Source organism: Athene noctua, unplaced genomic scaffold (genome assembly GCF_965140245.1).
Source record: "Athene noctua unplaced genomic scaffold, bAthNoc1.hap1.1 HAP1_HAP1_scaffold_36, whole genome shotgun sequence".
Lineage (NCBI taxonomy): Eukaryota > Metazoa > Chordata > Aves > Strigiformes > Strigidae > Athene > Athene noctua.
This window is the reverse complement of record NW_027437538.1, coordinates 1,302,148-1,322,824: the sequence shown is the minus strand read 5'-3', so window position 1 is coordinate 1,322,824 and position 20,677 is coordinate 1,302,148. Positions and strand designations below refer to the sequence as shown.

At 55.8% G+C, this 20,677-nt stretch overlaps 2 protein-coding genes across 2 annotated transcripts; one reads left to right on the top strand and one right to left on the bottom strand.

Annotated features, from left to right (window-relative positions):
* The first annotated feature begins 7,850 nt into the window (after positions 1 to 7,850).
* Positions 7,851 to 8,786, top strand: LOC141974240 (olfactory receptor 14J1-like). Its single transcript, XM_074933574.1, has one exon. It carries the CDS (start codon positions 7,851 to 7,853, stop codon positions 8,784 to 8,786), a length of 936 nt encoding a protein of 311 aa, XP_074789675.1.
* Positions 8,787 to 16,318: 7,532 nt separating this feature from the next.
* On the bottom strand, positions 16,319 to 18,926 carry LOC141974239 (Fc receptor-like protein 1). Its single transcript, XM_074933573.1, has 5 exons — positions 18,883 to 18,926; positions 18,514 to 18,776; positions 16,867 to 17,163; positions 16,522 to 16,623; positions 16,319 to 16,430 (listed from the first exon to the last, which is right to left on the bottom strand). Exons 1-5 carry the CDS (start codon positions 18,924 to 18,926, stop codon positions 16,390 to 16,392), a joined length of 747 nt encoding a protein of 248 aa, XP_074789674.1. The 3' UTR covers positions 16,319 to 16,389.
* Positions 18,927 to 20,677: the final 1,751 nt, after the last annotated feature.

Here is a 20,677-nt window from a genome sequence, read left to right as displayed (position 1 = left end):
TGGGTGGCAGTTGGGTGATCAGCCACGGGTAACCCACCACAGCAAGAAGATGCCTCGGCTGGTGGGTGAGGGGAGAGCAGGGAAGGGGTTTCACCTCCGCAGTAACAATTCTTGTCACGCTGCATCCCGTCACAGCCCGATAGGCGTGAGGGAGGGGGGCTGGAAACAGGGTGAATGGCCGGATCCAGAAGGCCGTGGCCAAGAGCACAAAGTGCCCGTGGGAGCAGGGCACCAGTGGTGACCCCCAGGGGCCAGTCCTGAGTCCAGTCCTGTTTAACTGGTGGGTTTGCCGATGGCAATGGGAAGGGATGGGATGCAGATGGGAAGCTCGAGGGAGCTCGTGACTTCAGGCTGTGACTCTGGGAGTGACTATGGACAGAGTCTGGGGCAGGGGGGGCTGTGGGGGTTCTTGGGGACTCTACTTGACAAAAAATGTGTTTTCTTGTGTTCTAAGACCATCTACACTGTGGAAAGTGGCCTTCAGAAGTGGTAAAATGGACTTAATATGCAGCAGAGGAGTGTATTTTACTTTTTATTGAAGCATGCCCTCTGCTGATTTAGTTTTCTGGCAATTAAACCTCCTTCTGTGTCTGCGTGCAGCTGTGTGCAAGTACCAAGTACAGCAGGTGGGAGTTGGTGGGAAAGGTCTGAAAGATGCAGCTTCAGACTGTCATGGAGAAAGCTCAGGTTTGAACAGAGGTGCTGGAAGTCCCAGGGGGCTGATGAGAGAAATGTGGGGTTGGAGGCAGGGACGAAGATTGCCCCCAGAGTGTCTGACATGGAGGGTCTTGGCTTCCCTCCATGTTCAGCCTCTATCAGCAGATGCTCAGGACCAATATCCAGTGGAGTTTGCTGATGTCACTTGATGGGTGAGCAGAAATACAAGGAGCAGTGGAAAGAGAAGAAATTGTTTCTTATTGCCATGTAGGACTGAAAGCTTTTCCCTTTGCCTGCACGGCTGAAACCTCTCACATTCCCCCGTCAGAAGGGAGGAATGAAGTTCTGCCAGAGACTTGGCTTGTCAGGGGGATTTGCGTGTTCATGAGCCCTCTGGTGCCAAGTTCCTGAACTGCAGGTGCAGCAGAGGGGTTGGAGTGGCCTCTAGAGAAGGGCAAGTCAGCAGCAAAGCTCCAAGGCTGTGAGGGTGTCAGTGATGCCCAGCGAGGGCCATCACTGGAGAGGCCGGGCAGGGAATGAGGAGACAAGGTTCCTGTCCCTGGGGCTGGGGAAGCAGGAAGGCAGAGGCTCTGCTCACAGGCTGCCAATCCAATGTTGAGGGGCCCTGAAAGGCCTTGATGGGTTTCATCCCCAGGAGGGTCCAGCCCTGAGCCCATCCCCTGGGAACGGGGATCCTTTCCCTCCTGGGATGCTCAGGGCTCTTCCTGGGGCAGGGAGAGGCAGGGGGTGATGCCGAGGCAGGACAGCGGTCGGATCCCCCCAGGCTCTGTGGAGGGTGGGCAGGAGGCAGCAAAGTGCTGTGCCTGTAGGAACTGGTGTCCTCTCAGGGTCCTCAGGGGAAGCGACAGCAGCCATAGTCGAGAGGACAAGGATTTCAGTTCTGTTGGGGGGTGCCAGCCTCAGCCAAGGGCCCATCCCCACCACAGGCTGTCCCACACTTTCCTCTGCCTCTGCCTGTTTCTCTGCAGATTTTCACCCCACCCCTGCTGCCCCACCTCACTCTGACCCCAGGCTGTCCCAGCACTTACTGATGACTCTCTGTCCTCACTGTCTTCAAACACAAAACTGTCATTGTCTGTGCTCTGACAAGGGCTGTGAGACCCCAGAACCTGTGCAGCAGGTGATGAACTGATCACACACCCCATCCCCTGCCCCCCTGCGCCGCTGCGAGGGAGGAGGGAGAGAAATCAGGAGCAAAGCTGAGCCTGGGAAGAAAGCAGGGGAGGGGGAAGGGGCTTTTACATGTGGTAAAACCTCTCAGTGTCCCAGTCTGGGGTTTAACTTTTGTTGTTAGTGTTGGAATTAAATGGATGGGATTTTTGTTCCCCTAACCTGTCTGTCTTTTGCTCATGGCCATAAGGGGTGAATCATCCCTCCCTGTCCCGATCTTGATGTCTGAGCTCTTTGTTGTGTTTTTTCCTTCCCACTCCGGAGAGGGGAGGGGTCACTGAAAGGCCGAGCTGGCCAGGGCTGTGAAGACTGGCTGCCATGACCCTGAAATAGCAGGGCCCCAGTTCAGGAGGGGAGGGAGGAAGCAGATTGGAAGACACCAGACGCCAGAATGCAGAGTAGCAGCCTTTGGCCTGTTCTGGGCAGTTTCCGTGGGGATCTCATGGTCAGCAGCGCTGAAGGGAAGCCCAGCTCACTGCAACTGGTCTGCAAGAGCATCTTCCCAGCTTGGCAATGGTCTGTGGCAAAACTCAGTGGAAACTGGAAAGTGAGGTCAAGGGCATCAGAACAAAGGTGTTGTCTGCTTCAGGAAGAGTTAACAAAGTAGCAGAGAGCATGTGGGAGCTCTGCTCCATGTAGTAAGGGTCTGTGGAGAAAGGTCTGAGACACTCTGTCCTCTTCTCCTCAGCCTTCCCCAGCAAGGTCTGCCCGGCCTTTGTGCCTCGAGGCAGGACTCTGGAGCAGAACAGTCAGGGGGCGGTGAAAACTAGATCAGAGGCTACTTGATGAACCTCAACCCTTCCAGTCCACAAGCGCAGAGGGGCTGCATCCCAGGGTGCTGAGAGAGCAGGATGATGTCACAGAGAGGCCACTCCCCATCATCTCTGAAAGGTTTTGGAGACTGGGGAAATAACGGGAGTTTATTGATATCACATGATCTGTAACCAGAACAGAAGGGAAATGGAAAAAGAATAAATGATTTCTTACTGTTCCTGAGAACTGAAACTTGTTCACGTTGACTGTGCTCCTGAAACCTCTGAGATGAAGCACCTAAGAAGAGAGGAGTTAAGGGAAGTGCTGCCCACTGCCTTGGCTTGTCAGGGCATTTTGTCTGTTCCTGAGCCCTCTAGTGCCAAATTCCTGAACTGCAGATCCTGAAAGAAGAACCAACAAGGCTCTGGAGCACTAAAAGTCAGCAGCAACCCCCGTGTGTCTGAGGGTATTACCGTGCCCCACCGAGGCCATCGCTGAAGAGACTCTGGAGGGAACCACCAGAAGAGGTGACCACCCCTGGGGGCGGGGGGAGAAGGAAATCAGAGGTGATGGAACCAGGCAGAAAAGGAACGTGGAGGTGGCTGTGAAGGGGTCCTAGAGTAGAGTGACAGAAGAGTTTGGGCTGGAAAAGACCTTTAAATGCCATCTAATCCAAGCCCCTGCAATGAGCAGGGACACCTTCAACTAGATCACGTGGCTCAAAGCCCCGTCCAAAGCGACCTTGAATGTTCCCAGGGACGGGGCCTCTACCACCGCTCTGGGCAGCCTGTTCCAGGGTTTCTCCAGTGCCACTGTAAAAGTGTTCTTCCTTTTATCTCCCTGAATCTGCCCTCTTTTAGTCGAGAATCATTACACTGTGTCCTTTCACAAAAGTCTCCCCCCATCTCACTTTGAAGCCCCCTCTCAGCGCTGAAAGGCAGCAGCAAGGTCTCCTTGGAGCCTTCTCTTCTCCAGGCTGAAGAATCCCTCTGAATATTTTTGTGGCCCTCCTTTGGAGCCACTCCAAGAGTTCCATGTCCCTGCCGTGCTGAGAACCCGAGCTGGACGCAGCACTCCGGGGGCTCTCAGCACAGCAGAGCGGCACCATCCCCTCCCTCGAGCTGCCGCCACACTTCATTTGATGCAGTCCAGGACACGGTTGGCTTCCTGGGCTCGGAGTGCACATTGTCATCCCAGGGTCAACTTTTCCTGCACCAGCACCCCCAAGTCCTTTTCTGCAGGACTGCTCCCAGCACCTTCATCCTCCAGCCTGTGCTGATACTGGGATTTGCCTTGACCCAGATGCAGGACCGTGCACTTGGCCTTGTTGCATTTCAGGAGGTTCGAAAGGCCCCACGTAGGACCTGCCAAGTAACCCTGACTCAATGACTTCAGTGGGACACAATAGCTACAGGGGATATCTCTACAGTTACATCTGCTCCCTCCATGGTCACGGGGAGTGTGGGTGCTCTCCCGGTCATCATCAAGGGAAGAGCTGTGGTGGAAGGAAATGCACCGTCACCCATCCTGGAGGGGACCTCGGGAGGTCTGTAGGCCAAGCACAAGCCCTGTCAGTGGCGACAGGAGAAACGAGGTTTGGGCTGTTTGTGTGCGGGGCTGTGGGAGTGGGAACCCTTGGCCTCTCCAGACACGTGTCCAGGAGTGATCTCTGCAGGAGCTGATCTCAGACTCTCCACCTGTCCAGGAGCTGCCCGGGGATCCCTCATCCCTCCAGGACCTGCCCTCCACCACCACAAAGGTCTCTCTCCAGCACAGTCACGGAACCACTGAGGCTGGCAGGCAGCCAGCTCCCACCTTCTCTCTGCTGCCTCTTCCTGCTTCATTGTTACCAGGACCTTCTCCCTCACCTGTACCAGTCTCCTCCCAGGCTGCTTGACTTCCTGCATTTCTGGGTGGACTGGAGCTCAGAGAGGAGACTGTGTCGCAGAAAAAAGACTCCATAACTCGAATAGAGTCACACAGCAGGGATGTTTACTGCGGTGCTGGGGTGCAAGGGGATCTCTCCACAAAGCTTGCACACCCACCGCACATTTTACCAAAACCTGATCGAGTGTGGATTTCCATATTCATTGGGTTCCATCACACAAACATCATGTGCAGGAGTGAGGCTGGGTTAGCTCTAGAGGCTGCTGTCAGCACTTGATGTCATCTTGGCACCTGCCCATTGCCTCCTGGGGGCGTCTCCGGGGGGCTTTGGGAGGAAGGCTCGGAGTCTTTCTCACCCTGTTTTTCCCCGGAGCATGCGCAGATTCTCTTGGCCAATTTCTTGAATAACAAGAGTGTTTTTCCGATGGTTTACTTTCTAAACTTAGAATACCAATAGATCTTCTACCATTTGTATATGGCTATCTTCACTCATTAGCAAAATTCCAACTAGACAGAGCCACCTGTTACTCAAGGAGAAAAGTATAATATTTTGCTGAACATTGCAATCCTTGGGAGATTTTCACAGTGAACTGCTTTGTGTTGATGAACACAGCAGTCCTTGGGAATATTCCACAGGACAGTCTGGGCAAGCAGGATTCTTAGCAATACTAAAAAAAATATTACAACTTGCTATAAGTAAGTAAATAAGTTGCTAAACACTTTTCTATAAGTAAGTAAGTAAATAAACCTAAAAACAAGTAATAATTTCTCTGCATCAAGACCCGTGACCATCAACAGCTCTCCACTCTTCTCTTCAGTGCAGCATCCCACGGGATTCTTCCAAACAGGTTCCTCAGCAGGCCAGAGCCCGCTCTCATGAAGCCTGTTCTTCAGCTCTCAGCTGACTCCTCCTCCATCCCCCGGCAGAGCTCCATGCCTTCCTGCTGCTCTCTCCCATAAAGGGTAACTTCCCCTCCGGGTCCAGCCCCATGGCCTTATCAGTAGCAAAGCCCCAGGACCCCACAGTTTCTCTAGGAGGGAGCATTTGTAGTGCCCTGCAACTCCTCATGCTCTTCCCTTGTGAAAGACACCCCAATCGAGATGAGCCAAATGCCCACAACTATTAAAAGGTGACCAATTGGAGCTTCAGTCCGTGGGGACCTTGAGAAACTCTGGGATTGGGAAAATGGAAGTAAACTGAAGCTTTACAAGGAAAAGTGGCCAATCCTGGATCAGCAGGGAGCAGGGGGTGGATAGTCCCATAGCTGAGGGCAGGCTGGGACCTGCCGGGCCGAGCAGCGGCTCTGAGGAGAAGGGCCTGGGCACTGTGAGGGATTCCCTACGAGCCAGGAGAGGATGGACACGATAAACAAGGGCAGCTGCCCACGGGGCTGCATTGGGAGGAGCGTGGGACACCCAGACACCCTGGGTTACCATCCGCAGCATGAGGAACACTACTGCCAAAAAGTACACCAGGGGAGGCTCAGACTGGGCACAGAGCAATGTCCCAGGAAGGTCACCCCGAGGGAGACTGGAGCAGCCCCAGGCTTTGTGTGTCAAGGAGCAGGCAGGGAGGACGCAGAGATCTCAGGAAAGGAAGGGAGATGCTCAGGGGAGAGCAGGGTGTGGGAGCTGGGTGGACGTCTCCAGCCGGCAGAGAAAGAGGTGCAGGTGTGGGACACGGTGGGACAGCCTGTGGTGGAGACGACAGAGGGGTGAGCAAAGTCTGAGCATCCCCCAGCAGAGCTGAGCTCTCTCTGCCCTTGGCTCTGGCTGGTGTCTCTGCCACTGGTGGCCATGAGGAAGCCCCTTCCCCTTCCAGCACTGGGTCTCATGGCCTCCCCTTCCCCAGCCGAGAGCCTGGCAGGGGTTGGACCATAGTCCTGCCCTTGGCATTGCCCATCCCCACATCACCCTGCCCCAGGAAGAGCCCTGAGGAACAGCATCTGACTTCCCAGGGGCTGGGGGTCAGGGCGTGGCCCTTTGCTCCATGTAACACACCCAGGTTTGCTCAGAATCTGTTCCACACTGACAGGGCCTTTGTTTCCCTGTCATCTCTGCCGGGAGTTTTCTGCTGTAACCAGCCCCGCAGGAGGTTTGTCAGGAACGGTCCTCACTGGGAGCCATTAACACTCCAAGAAACTTTGCAGTTGGCATCTGGCTTTGACTTCCTGACTGGCACCTTCATCATCCAATCACTGTCTGAGGTCCATGGACTCAGACCAACCCTCCTCAAGGAGTCATTAAAATGCCTTGGGCTTGCATTCTGCTGTGCTGCTGGGCCGGGCTGCTGGGCTGGAGGGAGCTGAGGGCAAGTGGTCAGCGCTGCAGAGAGCCAGCTCTGCCCAGGAGCAGCTCCTCTGCAAAGCGCAGCAGGGCTGAGGGCACTGCCTGCAGGCACCGAGGGCAGAGGAGCCGGGCACAGAGAGGGCAGAGGCAGACGGCACTGGCAGGGTGCTGAGAGCTCACTGCAGGAGAAATCTTCCCAGCAGGTAACATGGTAAGTGAACTCTTGTTTTGCTGGGGGGGCAGGGGGAGGTGGCATTTTATTCCTCCTTTCTAGAGAAAGTGCTAAGGCAGCTGTTTCATTAGCACATCTTTAATTGTCTCCTGAGCCCCTGCAGAGGCAGAGCTGCCCCTGGGCAGGGCCCTGCTGCCAGGAGGGGTCTGCAGGGCAGAGCTGAGCACCCAGCGGGTGGGATGGGGGCTGTGAGCACTGACAGGGAGGAGATGTGGGGACAGAGAAGCAGCTCCTGGCTGGGACAGCTCCAGGCACCAGAGACATGGGCAGGGAGTCAGAGGGAGCTGCTGCTGGAAACACCTTGGGGGCAGGAATTCAGGCACCCCCTGCCATCCCCTGCAGTGCAGACACCCACTCCAGAGGAGCCCCCTGGTCTCCTCTCCCAGCCAGCAGAGCCCCACCCGCTGTCCCTGTGCTGCCTCCTCCCAGCAGCACTGGGGCATTTCCCCACATTTCCCCATGGGCCTCTGCTCCCCGCGTTGGGATCACCGGACGTTCGGGGATGGGCGGGGGTTCAGCTGGGAGCAAGACCTGTGGGCACTGCCATGCAGATGTTTCCCTGGGAGTAAAATGTCCCAGTGCCCTCGCCATCTGCAGGCTCCGGGGGACACAAAGGAGCCAGTTCCCCCCTCAGGACACCCCATCTTTAGGGCACTGGACTCTTTCCCAGTGGGGTCCTGCTGGGCTGCAGCCTGTCCTCCAGAAGGGCACAGCTCTCCCCGGGCAGCTCTGTGTTCTCCAGCAGCCCCGTGAGGAACTGGATGGAGAGAAATGAGAAATCTGTCCCGACTGATTGATGCTTTTTCCTCTGTGAACAGGCCCTCGTGCCGTGAGGGAGCAAATGTCCAACGGCAGCTCCATCACCGAGTTCCTCCTCCTGGCATTCGCAGACAGACGGGAGCTGCAGCTCCTGCACTTCTGGCTCTTCCTGGGCATCTCCCTGGCTGCCCTCCTGGGCAACGGCCTCATCATCACCGCCATCGCCTGTGACCACCGCCTGCACACCCCCATGTACTTCTTCCTCCTCAACCTCTCCCTCCTCGACCTGGGCTCCATCTCCACCACTCTCCCCAAAGCCATGGCCAACTCCCTCTGGGACAACAGGCACATCTCCTATGCAGGATGTGCTGCACAGCTCTTTTTCTTTCTGTTCTTGATCTCAGCAGAGTTTTCTCTCCTCACCGTCATGTCCTACGACCGCTACGTTGCCATCTGCAAACCCCTGCACTACGGGACCCTCCTGGGCAGCAGAGCTTGTGTCCACATGGCAGCAGCTGCCTGGGGCACTGGGTTCCTCAATTCTCTCCTGCACACGGCCAACACATTTTCACTGCCTCTCTGCCAGGGCAACACCCTGGACCAGTTCTTCTGTGAAATCCCCCAGATCCTCAAGCTCTCCTGCTCACACTCCTACCTCAGGGAAGTTGGGCTTATCATGGTCAGTGCCTGTTTAGTTTTTGGGTGTTTTGTGTTCATTGTGGTGTCCTATGTGCAGATCTTCAGGGCCGTGCTGAGGATCCCCTCTGAGCAGGGACGGCACAAAGCCTTTTCCACGTGCCTCCCTCACCTGGCCGTGGTCTCCGTGTTAATCAGCACAGCTCTATTTGCCTACCTGAAGCCGCCCTCCATCTCCTCCCCATCCCTGGACCTGGTGGTGTCATTTCTGTACTCGGTGGTGCCTCCAGCAGTGAACCCCCTCATCTACAGCATGAGGAACCAGGAGCTTAAACAGACACTGAAGAAGCTGATTCAATCAGCTGTTTCTCAGCACCATTAACCTGCCCGTGTCTCTTCAGAAGTGATTTCACATTCATTACGGCAACCTCCTGTGCTTTGGTCATCTTATCTGTGATAAACATGTTTGTCCATGTCTGCACCCACTCCAATTCTCCAGAGGCATGACCCAGCCTGTCTGACCCAGAGCTCTGTTCCCGTGTGTCTGGCACGATGGTACAGCTGGGCTCCCATGTGGCACCTCTCTAATAAAACTAAAACTGAAATATTCCCAATATCTGGAGGTTGGGCTCTTCTTGCAAAGCTGAGGTCAGGCTGAAGAAATTGCCCCCACCAGGCCATATTGCTGTGCTTGGTTCTCCATGGGAGGGGGGCATGCAGCGATGAGTTATGGAATGGGCCTGGGTTGAGCCTTCACCTGTGGGTGCCGAGACGCCCTGGAGATGGAGAATGATCCCAGGGATCTGCCTGGGGCTGTCTCCCCATTTCTTTCAGGCACCACAGCCCACTCGCTTGGCAGAGCAGCACCACCAGCTCAGGGACCTGTGGAGAGAACTAGGAGCGGGTAGGAGTGACAGGTCAAGTCAGCATGGAAACATTTTACTGGAGAAAGGCTCCCTGGGGGTAGAGACATCCCCCAAGAAGAGCAAACAGTCAAATTGGTTCTTATTGAGGGGAAGAAATGTCTAAGAGAAACCTGATACTGAATACAACAGCTCAGGATAAGTTTCTCTATAGCTGGGGAACTGGAGAAGCCTGAGGAGTCCCTGGGACAGGACCTTTTCCTGGGAGGGGTTGGCACAGAGGGGCTTGCTGGGAGTGACAATAAGGATGCCTTGGAGACAGGAGCAGGGACACAGGGAGACACTGGCCTCCATCTCCTCATGCCATGGCTGGCCTCAGCCCTGGGGCTGATGGGGAGGCTGAGACACCTCTCATTTCTTCCTTCACTGCAAACTTGGATGGACATCAGCAAATAACCATGAGCCTGAAGAAAGAAGAAAGCTACAGCACTGAGGCCCCGTTGCTGCAAGGGTAGGAGAAGGGTTTTTGAGACTCATGAGAGTGCTGGGAGAGAGAGAGCTGTGTGTGTAAAGACAGAACGAAGAGGGGAATTAGCAGGGAGTGGGAGTGCACCACATTGAGGTGAAATAGGTTGAGTTTTGATCTGGAGGCAGCAGAAGCAGGAGGCTGTGCAGTTCAGTGCTGGGACATGGGGATAAATAGAGGATCCAAGGGAGGCTGGGGGCTGGGACATCTTTAGGCTCCTGAGGAGCATTATCAGGCCTATGGAAGGAGCTGCACAGGTTCTGGGGATCTCACAGCCCTTGTCAGAGCACAGACAATGACAGTTTTGTGTTTGAGGAAATAGTGAAGACAGAGAGTCATCAGTAATTCTGAGAAGCCAGAAGATTGATGGGGTCAGAGCGAGGTGGGGCAGCAGGGGTGGGGTGAAAATCTGCAGAGAAACAGGCAGAGGCAGAGGAAAGTGTGGGACAGCCTGTGGTGGGGATGGGCCCTTGGCTGAGGCTGGCACCCCCCAACAGAACTGAAATCCTTGTCCTCTCGACTATGGCTGCTGTCGCTTCCCCTGAGGACCCTGAGAGGACACCAGTTCCTACAGGCACAGCACTTTGCTGCCTCCTGCCCACCCTCCACAGAGCCTGGGGGGATCCGACCGCTGTCCTGCCTCGGCATCACCCCCTGCCTCTCCCTGCCCCAGGAAGAGCCCTGAGCATCCCAGGAGGGAAAGGATCCCCGTTCCCAGGGGATGGGCTCAGGGCTGGACCCTCCTGGGGATGAAACCCATCAAGGCCTTTCAGGGCCCCTCAACATTGGATTGGCAGCCTGTGAGCAGAGCCTCTGCCTTCCTGCTTCCCCAGCCCCAGGGACAGGAACCTTGTCTCCTCATTCCCTGCCCGGCCTCTCCAGTGATGGCCCTCGCTGGGCATCACTGACACCCTCACAGCCTTGGAGCTTTGCTGCTGACTTGCCCTTCTCTAGAGGCCACTCCAACCCCTCTGCTGCACCTGCAGTTCAGGAACTTGGCACCAGAGGGCTCATGAACACGCAAATCCCCCTGACAAGCCAAGTCTCTGGCAGAACTTCATTCCTCCCTTCTGACGGGGGAATGTGAGAGGTTTCAGCCGTGCAGGCAAAGGGAAAAGCTTTCAGTCCTACATGGCAATAAGAAACAATTTCTTCTCTTTCCACTGCTCCTTGTATTTCTGCTCACCCATGCAGTGACATCAGCAAACTCCACTGGATATTGGTCCTGAGCATCTGCTGATAGAGGCTGAACATGGAGGGAAGCCAAGACCCTCCATGTCAGACACTCTGGGGGCAATCTTTGTCCCTGCCTCCAACCCCACATTTCTCTCATCAGCCCCCTGGCACTTCCAGCACCTCTGTTCACACCTGAGCTTTCTCCATGACAGTCTGAAGCTGCATCTTTCAGACCTTTCCCACCAACTCCCACCTGCTGTACTTGGTACTTGCACACAGCTGCACGCAGACACAGAAGGATGTTTAATTGCCAGAAAGCTAAATCAGCAGAAGGTATGGTTCAATCAAAAATAAAATACACTCCTCTGCTGCATATTAAGTCCATTTTACCACTTCTGAAGGCCACTTTCCACAGTGGAGATGGGCTTAAGTCAAAGGAAGAGACATTTTTTGTCAAGCAGAGACCCCAAGAACCCCCACAGCCCCCCCTGCCCCAGACTGTGTCCGTAGTCACTCCCAGAGTCACAGCCTGAAGTCACGAGCTCCCTCGAGCTTCCCATCTGCATCCCATCCCTTCCCATTGCCATCGGCAAACCCACCAGTTAAACAGGACTGGACTCAGGACTGGCCCCTGGGGGTCACCACTGGTGCCCTGCTCCCACGGGCACTTTGTGCTCTTGGCCACGGCCTTCTGGAGTACACTTGAGTACAAGGGCAGTGAAGACAGGGTGCAGTGTCTTTGCATTAGAACCAGGGGGAAGGCCAACAGGGCAGATGTGTTAGTAGGAGTCTGCTACAGGCCACCCAACCAGGACAGAGAGGTGGATGAGATATTTTATAGGCATTATAGCTTGCCCTTGTTGTTGTGCGTGACAGTAACTTCCCAGACATCTGCTGGAAATACAACACAGCTGAGCAGCACCAGTCCCGGAGATTCCTGGAATGTGCGGCAGACAATGTCCTGAGGCAGCTGGTGAGAGAACCGACCAGAGAAGGTGCCCTGCTGGATCTCCTCTTTGTGAGCAGAGGAGGACTGGTGGAGGATGTGGTGGTTGGAGGCCGACTAGGGCACAGCGATCATGGAATAATAGAGTTCTCTATTCTTAGAGAGGCCAGGAGAGGGCTGAGCAGGACTGACATCCTGGACTTCCAAAGGGCTGACTTTGTCTTGTTTAGGCACCTGCTTGACAGGATCCCCTGGGAGACGATCCTGAAGGGTACAGGGGCCCAGGATGTCTGGGGGCTCTGCAAGAAGAAAGTGTTAATGGCTCAGGAGCAGGCGGTCCGCGGGTGCTCTAAGAGAAGCCAGCAACAGAGAAGACCTCCCTGGCTGTACAGGGAGATTTGGCTGCAACTCAGGGAGAAAGGAGGGTTTACCACTTTTGGAAGAAGGGGCTAGAGACTCATAGTGATTCCAAAGCGGCTGTGAGGCTGTGCAGGGTGGAAATCAGGAGGGCTAAAGCCCAGCTGGAAATTAATCTGGCCTCAGCAGTCAAGGACAGCAAGAAATGTTTCTGTAAGGATGTCAGTAGCAAGAGAAAGTCCAGGGAGAGTCTCCATCCCCTGCCAGAGGCAGGAGGAGACATGGCAACAAGTGACGAGGAGAAGGCTGAGGTGCTTAAGGCCTTCTTTGCCTCAGGCTTTAGCAACAAGACCAGTTGTCCTGAGGGAATCCAGCCTCCGCAGGCAGAGGACAGAGACTGTTGGGACGACCCCCCCGCAATCCAGGAGGAGACAGTCAGTGACCTGCTGCATCCCACAGACACACACCAGTCTGTGGGACCAGACGGGATACGGCCCAGGGTGCTGAAGGAGCTGGCTGGGTGCTGGCCAAGCCGCTTTTTATCATTTGCCAGCAGTCCTGGCTGAGCAGGGAGGGACCGACAGATTGGAAATGGGCCAATGTGACGCCCATCTACAAGAAGGGTCTGAAGGATGATCCGGGAAATTACAGGCCTGTCAGCTTGACTTCGGTGCCCGGGAAGCTGATGGAGCAGCTCATCCTGAGTGCCATCCTAGAGCACGTGAGGGACAGGCAGGGGATCAGGCCCAGTCAGCGGGGTTATGAAAGGCAGGTCCTGCCTGACAGACCTGATCTCCTTCTACGACAGGGCGACCTGCTGATTCGATGAGGGAAAGGCTGTGGGTGCTGTTTACCTAGACTTTAGCAAGGCCTCTGACACCGTTTCCCACAGCATTCTCCTGGTGACACTGGCTGCTCGAGGCTGGGATGGGCACACGCTTCGCTGGGTAAAAAACTGTCTGGATGGCCGGGCCCAGAGAGTTGTGGTGAAGGGAGTTAAATCCGGTTGGCTGATGGTCACGAGTGGTGTCCCCCAGGGCTGGGTGCTGGGGCCACTCCTGTTTAACATCTTTATTGATGCTCTGGACGAGGGGATCGAGGGCCCCCTCAGTCAGTTTGCAGATGACACCCAGTTGGGTGGGGGTGTTGATCTCTCGAGGGTGGGGAGGCTGCAGAGAGACCTGGCCAGGCTGGAGCCATGGGCTGAGCCCAGCTGGGGGAGTTTCACTGAGGGCAAATGCCGGGGGCTGCCCTTGGGCCACAACAACCCCCAGCAGGGCTACAGGCCTGGGGAGGAGTGGCTGGAGAGCTGCCAGTCAGAGAGGGACTGGGGGGGTTGATAATGATCCAGCAGAGTGCCCAGGGGGCCAAGAAGGCCAATGGCATCCTGGCTTGTGTCAGCACTGGCGTGGCCAGCAGGGACAGGGAAGGGATCTGAGCCCTGGGCTCGGCACTGGTGAGGCCGCCCCTCGATTCCTGGGTTCAGTTTTGGGCCCCTCACCCCAAAAAGGCCATTGAATGACTCGAGCGTGGCCAGAGAAGGGCAACGGAGCTGGGGCAGGGTCTGGAGCACAGGTCTGCTGGGGAGCGGCTGGGGGAACTGGGGGGGTTCAGTCTGGAGAAGAGGAAGCTGAGGGGAGACCTCCTGGCCCTCTGCAACTCCCTGCCAGGAGGGGGCAGAGAGGGGGGGTGAGTCTCTGGAGCCAAGGCCCCAGCGCCAGGCCCCGAGGGAATGGCCTCAAGCTGCCCAGGGCAGGGTCAGGCTGGCTCTGAGGAAGGATTTCTGTGCAGAAGGGGCTGTTGGGCGTTGGAATGGGCTGCCCAGGGCAGGGGGTAGTCCCCATCCTTGGGGGGGTTGAAGAGTTGGGCTGAGCCAGCGCTGAGGGATCTGGGGGAGTTTGGAACGGTCAGCGTGAGGGTCATGGTTGGACTGGAGGAGCTTCAAGATCTTTTCCAACCCCGATGATTCTGGGATTCTGTGGCAGCATGGGTGAGTCTCCCCCTGCCCCCTGAGGGACATGTCCCTTTTTAAATGGAGTGGATGTGTGTTTCCCCAGCCCCTGGTGCCCCCCAAATCCCCTCAAACTCCTCAGAAGTGCCCTCATATCCCCCCCTCCCCATATTCCCTGGACCTCCCCATGATCCCCTGCAACCCCCTCCAAACTGACACATGCCACTCCCCAGCACCCCCTGACACCCCTCAGTTCCAACTCAGCTCCCCTCCCCTCCTCCCATGACCCCTTGGGACCCCCCAATTTCCTTATGGGACCCCCATGGATCCTCTAAGACCTCCTCAGGGTCCCCCCAAGGTCTGCTGGGACCCCCCCAAGGTCCTTCTGCAAACCCACCAGGGCCCCTCAATTCTTCCTAGCACATTGGGACCCCCAGTACCCCTCACCAGAGCAACTTGAGACCCTCCAATTCCTCCTGGCAGCTCCTAGGACCCCCCAATACCCTCCTAAGAACCTGCCAGACCCCTTGATTCTCCCCTCCAATTCTTACAAGAACCCCCCCGGACCCCCCCAGAGCACATTGGCACCTCCCAATACTAAGACCCTCCCACGCCCGCTTGGGACCCCCCAAGTTCTCTTGGTTCCTCCCAGGACCCCCCAGTACCCCCTAAGAACCCCCCGGGACTCTTTGGGACTGCCTCAGTTCTTCCAGGCACCCCTCAGAGCCCCCCAAACGCCCCCCACCTCCACGCTGCCACCTGCGCCCCGGCTGGAGTGACCTCTGACCCCGCCTTCACGTTTGACCCCAGAGTGACCTCCCACCACCAGAAGTGACCGTTAATCCCCTCAGCTGTGCCACTCCCAGAGGGGTTTGGGGGTGCGTGTGTGTGTGTGTGTGCATTTGTGTCCCGTCCCCCCACCCCACGCACCCCCCAGGTAAATAGAGGCCCCAGCGCTGTCGCTCCCGGTGCCTCCGTTACCGGCGCCCCCAGGCACAGAACCACCCTGCACGTGTGCAATGGCGCTGCGCCCTCCCCTCGGGGTCTCGGTGTGCGCATGCGCGGTGCCATGGGGGGAGGCACTGGGGAGCGGGCAGGAGGCCAAGATGGGGACGGGAGGTACCGTAGGAGGGGAAGAAGCCGCATTGCGAGCGGGAGGGCTTGTGGAGGGGAATCAGGAGGCCATTTTGGGGGGCAAGAGGCTCCACGGGGGGGGAGGGGCCATTTGGGGGGGGGGGGGCGGAAGGCTCCACAGGAGGTTAAGAGGCCATTTTGGGGGTTCAGGAAGCCATTTGGGGAGCAGGAGGCAACATAGGGGGGCAAGAAGTTCCACAAGGGGGTAAAGGGGCCATTTCGAGGGGCAGGAGGACACGTGGGGGGGCAGGCAGCTGTTTTTGGGGGGGAAGGAGTCAATTTGGGGGGGGGGGAAGGGACCTATTTTTGGGGACAGGAGTGCAAGTTGTGAGGGACAAGAGGAACCACAGGGGGGTAAAGGGGCCATTTTGGGAAGCAGGAGGGCTTGTGGGAGGACAGGAGGGCAAGTTGTGGGGCAGGAGGGCTTCTGGGGGGAGGCAGGAGGCTATTTTGAGGGGCAGGAGACCATGTTGGGGGGCTTCGGGGGGGGGCAGAAGGTGATGTTAGGGGGCTGGAAGTCATTTTGTAGGGTAATGGGCCATTTCAGGGCACCGGAGGCCATTTTGGTGGGCCAGGAGGCCATTTTGTGAGGGCCAGAAAGCTCTTTTGGGGGCCAGGAGGCCCATAGGGGTGGCGTCAACCACGTCACGGTGCCTAACTTGGGGGGCGCAAGCTTGGGTTGGCCAACTTGGTTGAGCAAGACCCGAGATTACCCCCCCCTTCTAATTTCACCCCAAAAGTGACAAATTCAGTTCCATGTGGCCATTTCCTCACTCCAAAAACCATCAGGGCGCCCCCAGGCGACGCTCTCAGCCATCTTGGAGTTGGGATGCGTGATGGGCAGGGACGAGAGAAGGGGGAGGCGGAGTTGAGGTCAACGTTTACTGACCGGTGCTATGTGGTGGACCCACAGAAGCTTGTCCTCCCCATCCCCCTGGAGAAGGGGTTGGGGAGTTAGGGGGCAGAGTTGGGGGTCACCTTCAAGGTCAAGGGTCGCCACCATCGACATAGGCCATAGGGTAGGTGCTGCGGTTATCCTTGCTCTTGAACCCCTTCCAGCGAGTGCTGCCTTGCTGAGAGGGAAGGAGGGAGGCTCCATCAGCCGCAAGGCTCATGGGAAGTCACCCCAAAGCTGGAAGGGGGTGGTGGCCCCGCCCCACTCACCTCTCCACCTCCGACACAGGAAAACAGCCAATAGGAGTCCCAGGAGCAACGCGACGCCGCCGGTGACGTAATCGGCCACCAAGGAGAGGAGCTGAGACCGGGCTGGGGAGGGAGACCGTCAAGAAGAGTAAGTGACCTCCTAAACCCCACCCTGGTGTCCCGCTTGTCCCTTCTGGTGACACCCAACTTGGGGGGCCACCTGGTATCCCAGAGACATCTCTAAAAAGCCCCATTTTCCCCAATTTTGGGATCTAGATGAGCCGTTAGAATGTCAATGATGTCCCTGAGGACCCACCCCAAGATATGGGTGCAGCAGGAAGGTCCCCAAGATCTCCACAACCTCACCTTGGGTGGTGACCATCATGGCTTGGCTGAAGGGGGACGGGATCCACCTATCGTTGACTTTCTCCTCGTAGCGGCAGGTGAAGTGGCCAGCGGTGAAGGTGTCTTTGGCCACCGGGATGCTGAAACGGGCTCGTTCCTTCGTGGCCATCATGGAGAGTTGTCGGTCACCATCTTTGTAGAAGGAGAAGTTGCGTTGGGCCACGGGGCCGGTAGCCACACAGGTGAGGACCAAGGTGTCGCCGTCGAGGACTTGGCCGGATGGGGGGTCCAGGAGCAAAGCAGGCTGGGAAGGGAGCTCTGGGGAGACACGGAGAAGGGAGGGGTTGGGGGAGGAGCCACGTCGTGGTGATGAGGAAGTGACAGGCGCAGTGGAGAGAGGGTGGTGTCGGGCATTGGGAGATGAGATTTATGGTGAGAAGGTGAAGTTCAGGGTCATGATGAGAAGGTGTGGGGGGATGTCCTGGTGGTGACGGAGGTGGGGGTGCAAACTTCAATCAGATGGAGGACAAATCACCAAAATCTCTGAAAACTGGGTATTTTTGTGGAGAGAAAAGATGAGAGAGGATGGGATGGAGGAGAATCACCAAATTCTCTTAAAAATGGGTGTTTTGGTGGAGAATAAAGATGAAGCAGGATCAGATGGTGGAGAAATAACCAAATTCTCTTAAAAACGGATATTCTGGTAAAGAGAGGAGATGAGAGGGGACTGGAAGCAGAAGGAAAGACCAGATTCTCTTAAAAGCTGGTATTTTGGTGGCTGGAGGAGATGAGGCAATACAAGAGGGAGGAGAAACCACCGGATTTCCCTCAAAATTGGTACTTTTGTGGGTAGAGATGAGACGAGAGAGAAAAAGGGGAAAACCACATAATTCTCTCAAAAATTGTAACTTTGGTGGGAGGAGGGATTGAGGCTGAACCAGAGGGAGGAGTAACGACCGAATATTATTAAAACTTGTTATCTTTGTAATCAGAGGATATGAAAGAGGACCAGCAGGAGGAGAAACCCCCTGATTCTCCTCAAAGTTGTTTTGGTGGCTGGAGAAAATGAATGAGATAAAAATCGTCACCTCTAGGATATGAAGCTCATAGTCATGAGGAGATGAAACTCATCATCACAAGGAGGTGAAAATCATGACCAGATGGAATTCATCATCTCGAGGAGATGAAGTCCCTGCTCAGGGGAAGACGGAACCCCCCAAACTCATCTCCATCTTCTTTTAGTCAACCTGCGAGTCCGAGCTCCCGCAGACCTTCCCAGAGCGGCTCTTGGCCGTTGGAGAAGACCCAAAAGCTGCGCTGAAGCCATTTAAATGCCCCTCCGTTGGGAAAGGACAGAAATCGGCCGCTCTCAATCCTTTCCCCACCACCATTTTTCACAATTCTGCCGTTTCTGGGACCAATTTAAGGCATGAAGATTGGAAAACCTCGTTGGGAGACCTAACAGACTTACCCATGATGGTGATGTCCATGGTTTCACTCGTGAGTGGCAGCACCCACATCCCCCCCACCTTCTCCTCCACACCGTAGCTGATTTATTGCCAAAATTCCTTGGACTTTTGGGGAAAAAAGTTGGGAAAAAATAATTTTGTTCCTATTTTTGGCACCCCTTAAGCCTGGTGGGATTTATGCCCAAAAATGCAGCGCTACCTTTGACAAGGACGTTGATGGGTTGGCTGAGGTAGGACGGGATCCACCGGCCTCCGATTTCCTCCTCGTAGCCGCAGCTGAAGTTGCCGGTGTGGTTGTGGACACTGGCCGCCACCCGCAGTTGGGCCCCAGTCTTCCATAAGGTCAACTCAACCCCGTCGATGACTTTGACCTCGTCCTTGTAGAAATTAAACCTCCGCTCCCCGTCCCCTGCCGGGGCTGCGCAGAGGAAGATGAGGGCTTGGCCTTCAATGGCGACGCCGCTGGAAGGCGTCAAGGTCAAGGTGGGTTGAGGCGGATGGTCTGAAAGGTGAAAGAGAAACGTCAGATGTGGGGTTTTGGGGCGGATTGCAGTTTTCTTTCCCCAACTTGTGAACTTTGGCGGGGAGCTGAGGGGAATTTGGCTTTGCCATGGGGGAATTTAAGGAGAAAAAGGCCCTTTCTGAGGCCAAAAGCGGGGAAATCGGTGGGAGGAGGCCAACGGGGCGAGATCTCACCTACCTTTGACACTGATGGTGATGGATTTGCTCTCACGGGACCGAATGAGTTGGCGGTGGCGGTTGATGAGGGTGTAGGTGCAGGCGTGCGAGCCGCCCTCCTTCAGCGTCGTCAGGTTGAAGGTATAGACGTAACTCCTCTTTGTTGTCCGGACGTCCACGGCCCAACCGCTCGTTCCCGAAAATTGGAAACCTCGGATTTTTTCTTCGGACCAAGGAGCAACGCAACGGAGGGAGACGGTGTCGCCGAGGAGGTACTCGGTCTTCTCCGGTGTCACCGTGATGTTGGGAGGAGCAGGAGGAACGTCTAGGCAGGAAGGGTCGAGGTGGGGAAAAACGGGAGGAATGATTTGGGTGGAAAAACTTGTCGTTGGTGGCTATCTCGGAGTCTTCTGGGTGAGGTGGGAGCGGGTGGAGTTGGGGTGGGGGGAGATGGTTTGGAAGAGGAGGGAGATTTGTGGAGATGAAAAGAGGGTTTTCAACCGAAAGTGGGTCCCCCCGGAGAGCAAGGGGTGGGGCCAAGAGGCAATGTTGGACCAGTTGGAGGAGGAAGCACCAAATTCTCTTAAAAATGGGTCTTTTGTTAGAGGGAGGAGATGAGAGAGGCCCAAGTGGAGGACAAACCACCAAATCCTGTTTAAAGCAGAGATTTTGGTGAAGAGAGAAGAGGGGACTGGATGCAGCAGGAGCCACCAGCTTCTTTTAAAAGCTGTTATTTCAGTGTCTGGAGGAGACGAGACAGGACAAGGGGGAGGAGAAACCACCCGATTTTCCTCAAAATTGGTATTTAGAGGGTAGAGAAGATGAGACAGGAAAGAATGGAGGGGCAACCCCCAAATTCCCTTAAAATTTGTTATTTCGGTGGCAGAGGAGTTGAGGCAGGACCAGAGGGAGGAGTAAGGGTCCATTTTTCTCAAAGATTGTTGTTTTGTTGGTCCAAGGAAATGAAACAGGACCAGAGGGAGCAGAAACCCTCTCCTTCTCCTCAGAACTGCTCTGGTGGCTGGAGGAGATGAGATGAAGTTCGTCATGACGAGGGGATAAAACTCATCGTCAGGAGATGACCCTCACAGTCACGAGAAGATGAAACTCATCATCACAAGGAAGTGAAACTCATGACCAGATGAAATTCATCATCTCGAGGAGATGAAGTCCCTGCTCAGGGGAAGACGGAACCCCCCAAACTCATCTCCATCTTCTTTTAGTCAACCTGCGAGTCCGAGCTCCCTCAGACCTTCCCAGAGCGGCTCTTGGCCGTTGGAGAAGACCCAAAAGCTGCGCTGAAGCCATTTAAATGCCCCTCCGTCGGGAAAGGACAGAAATCGGCCGCTCTCAGCCCTTTCCCTTCCACTGTTTCTTGCCTTAATTTGCCTTCTTTGGGGGCCAATTTGAGCCATGAAGTTTGGAAAACCTCACAGGGAGACTCAACGGACTTACCCTTGATGGTGATGTCCAAGGTTTCACTTGGGGGGGACAGCACCCACGTCCCCCCCACCTCCTCCTCCATCCTGCAGCTGAATTTCCCGCCAAAACTCCTGGGACTTTTCGGGAAGAAAAGCTGGGAAAAATTCCCGTTGTTCCTAATGTTGGCACCCCTTAGGCCTGGCGGGATCTGAACCCCGTTCCTGTAGAAGCAAAACTTCAACTCGAAGTCGTCTCTGGAGGCC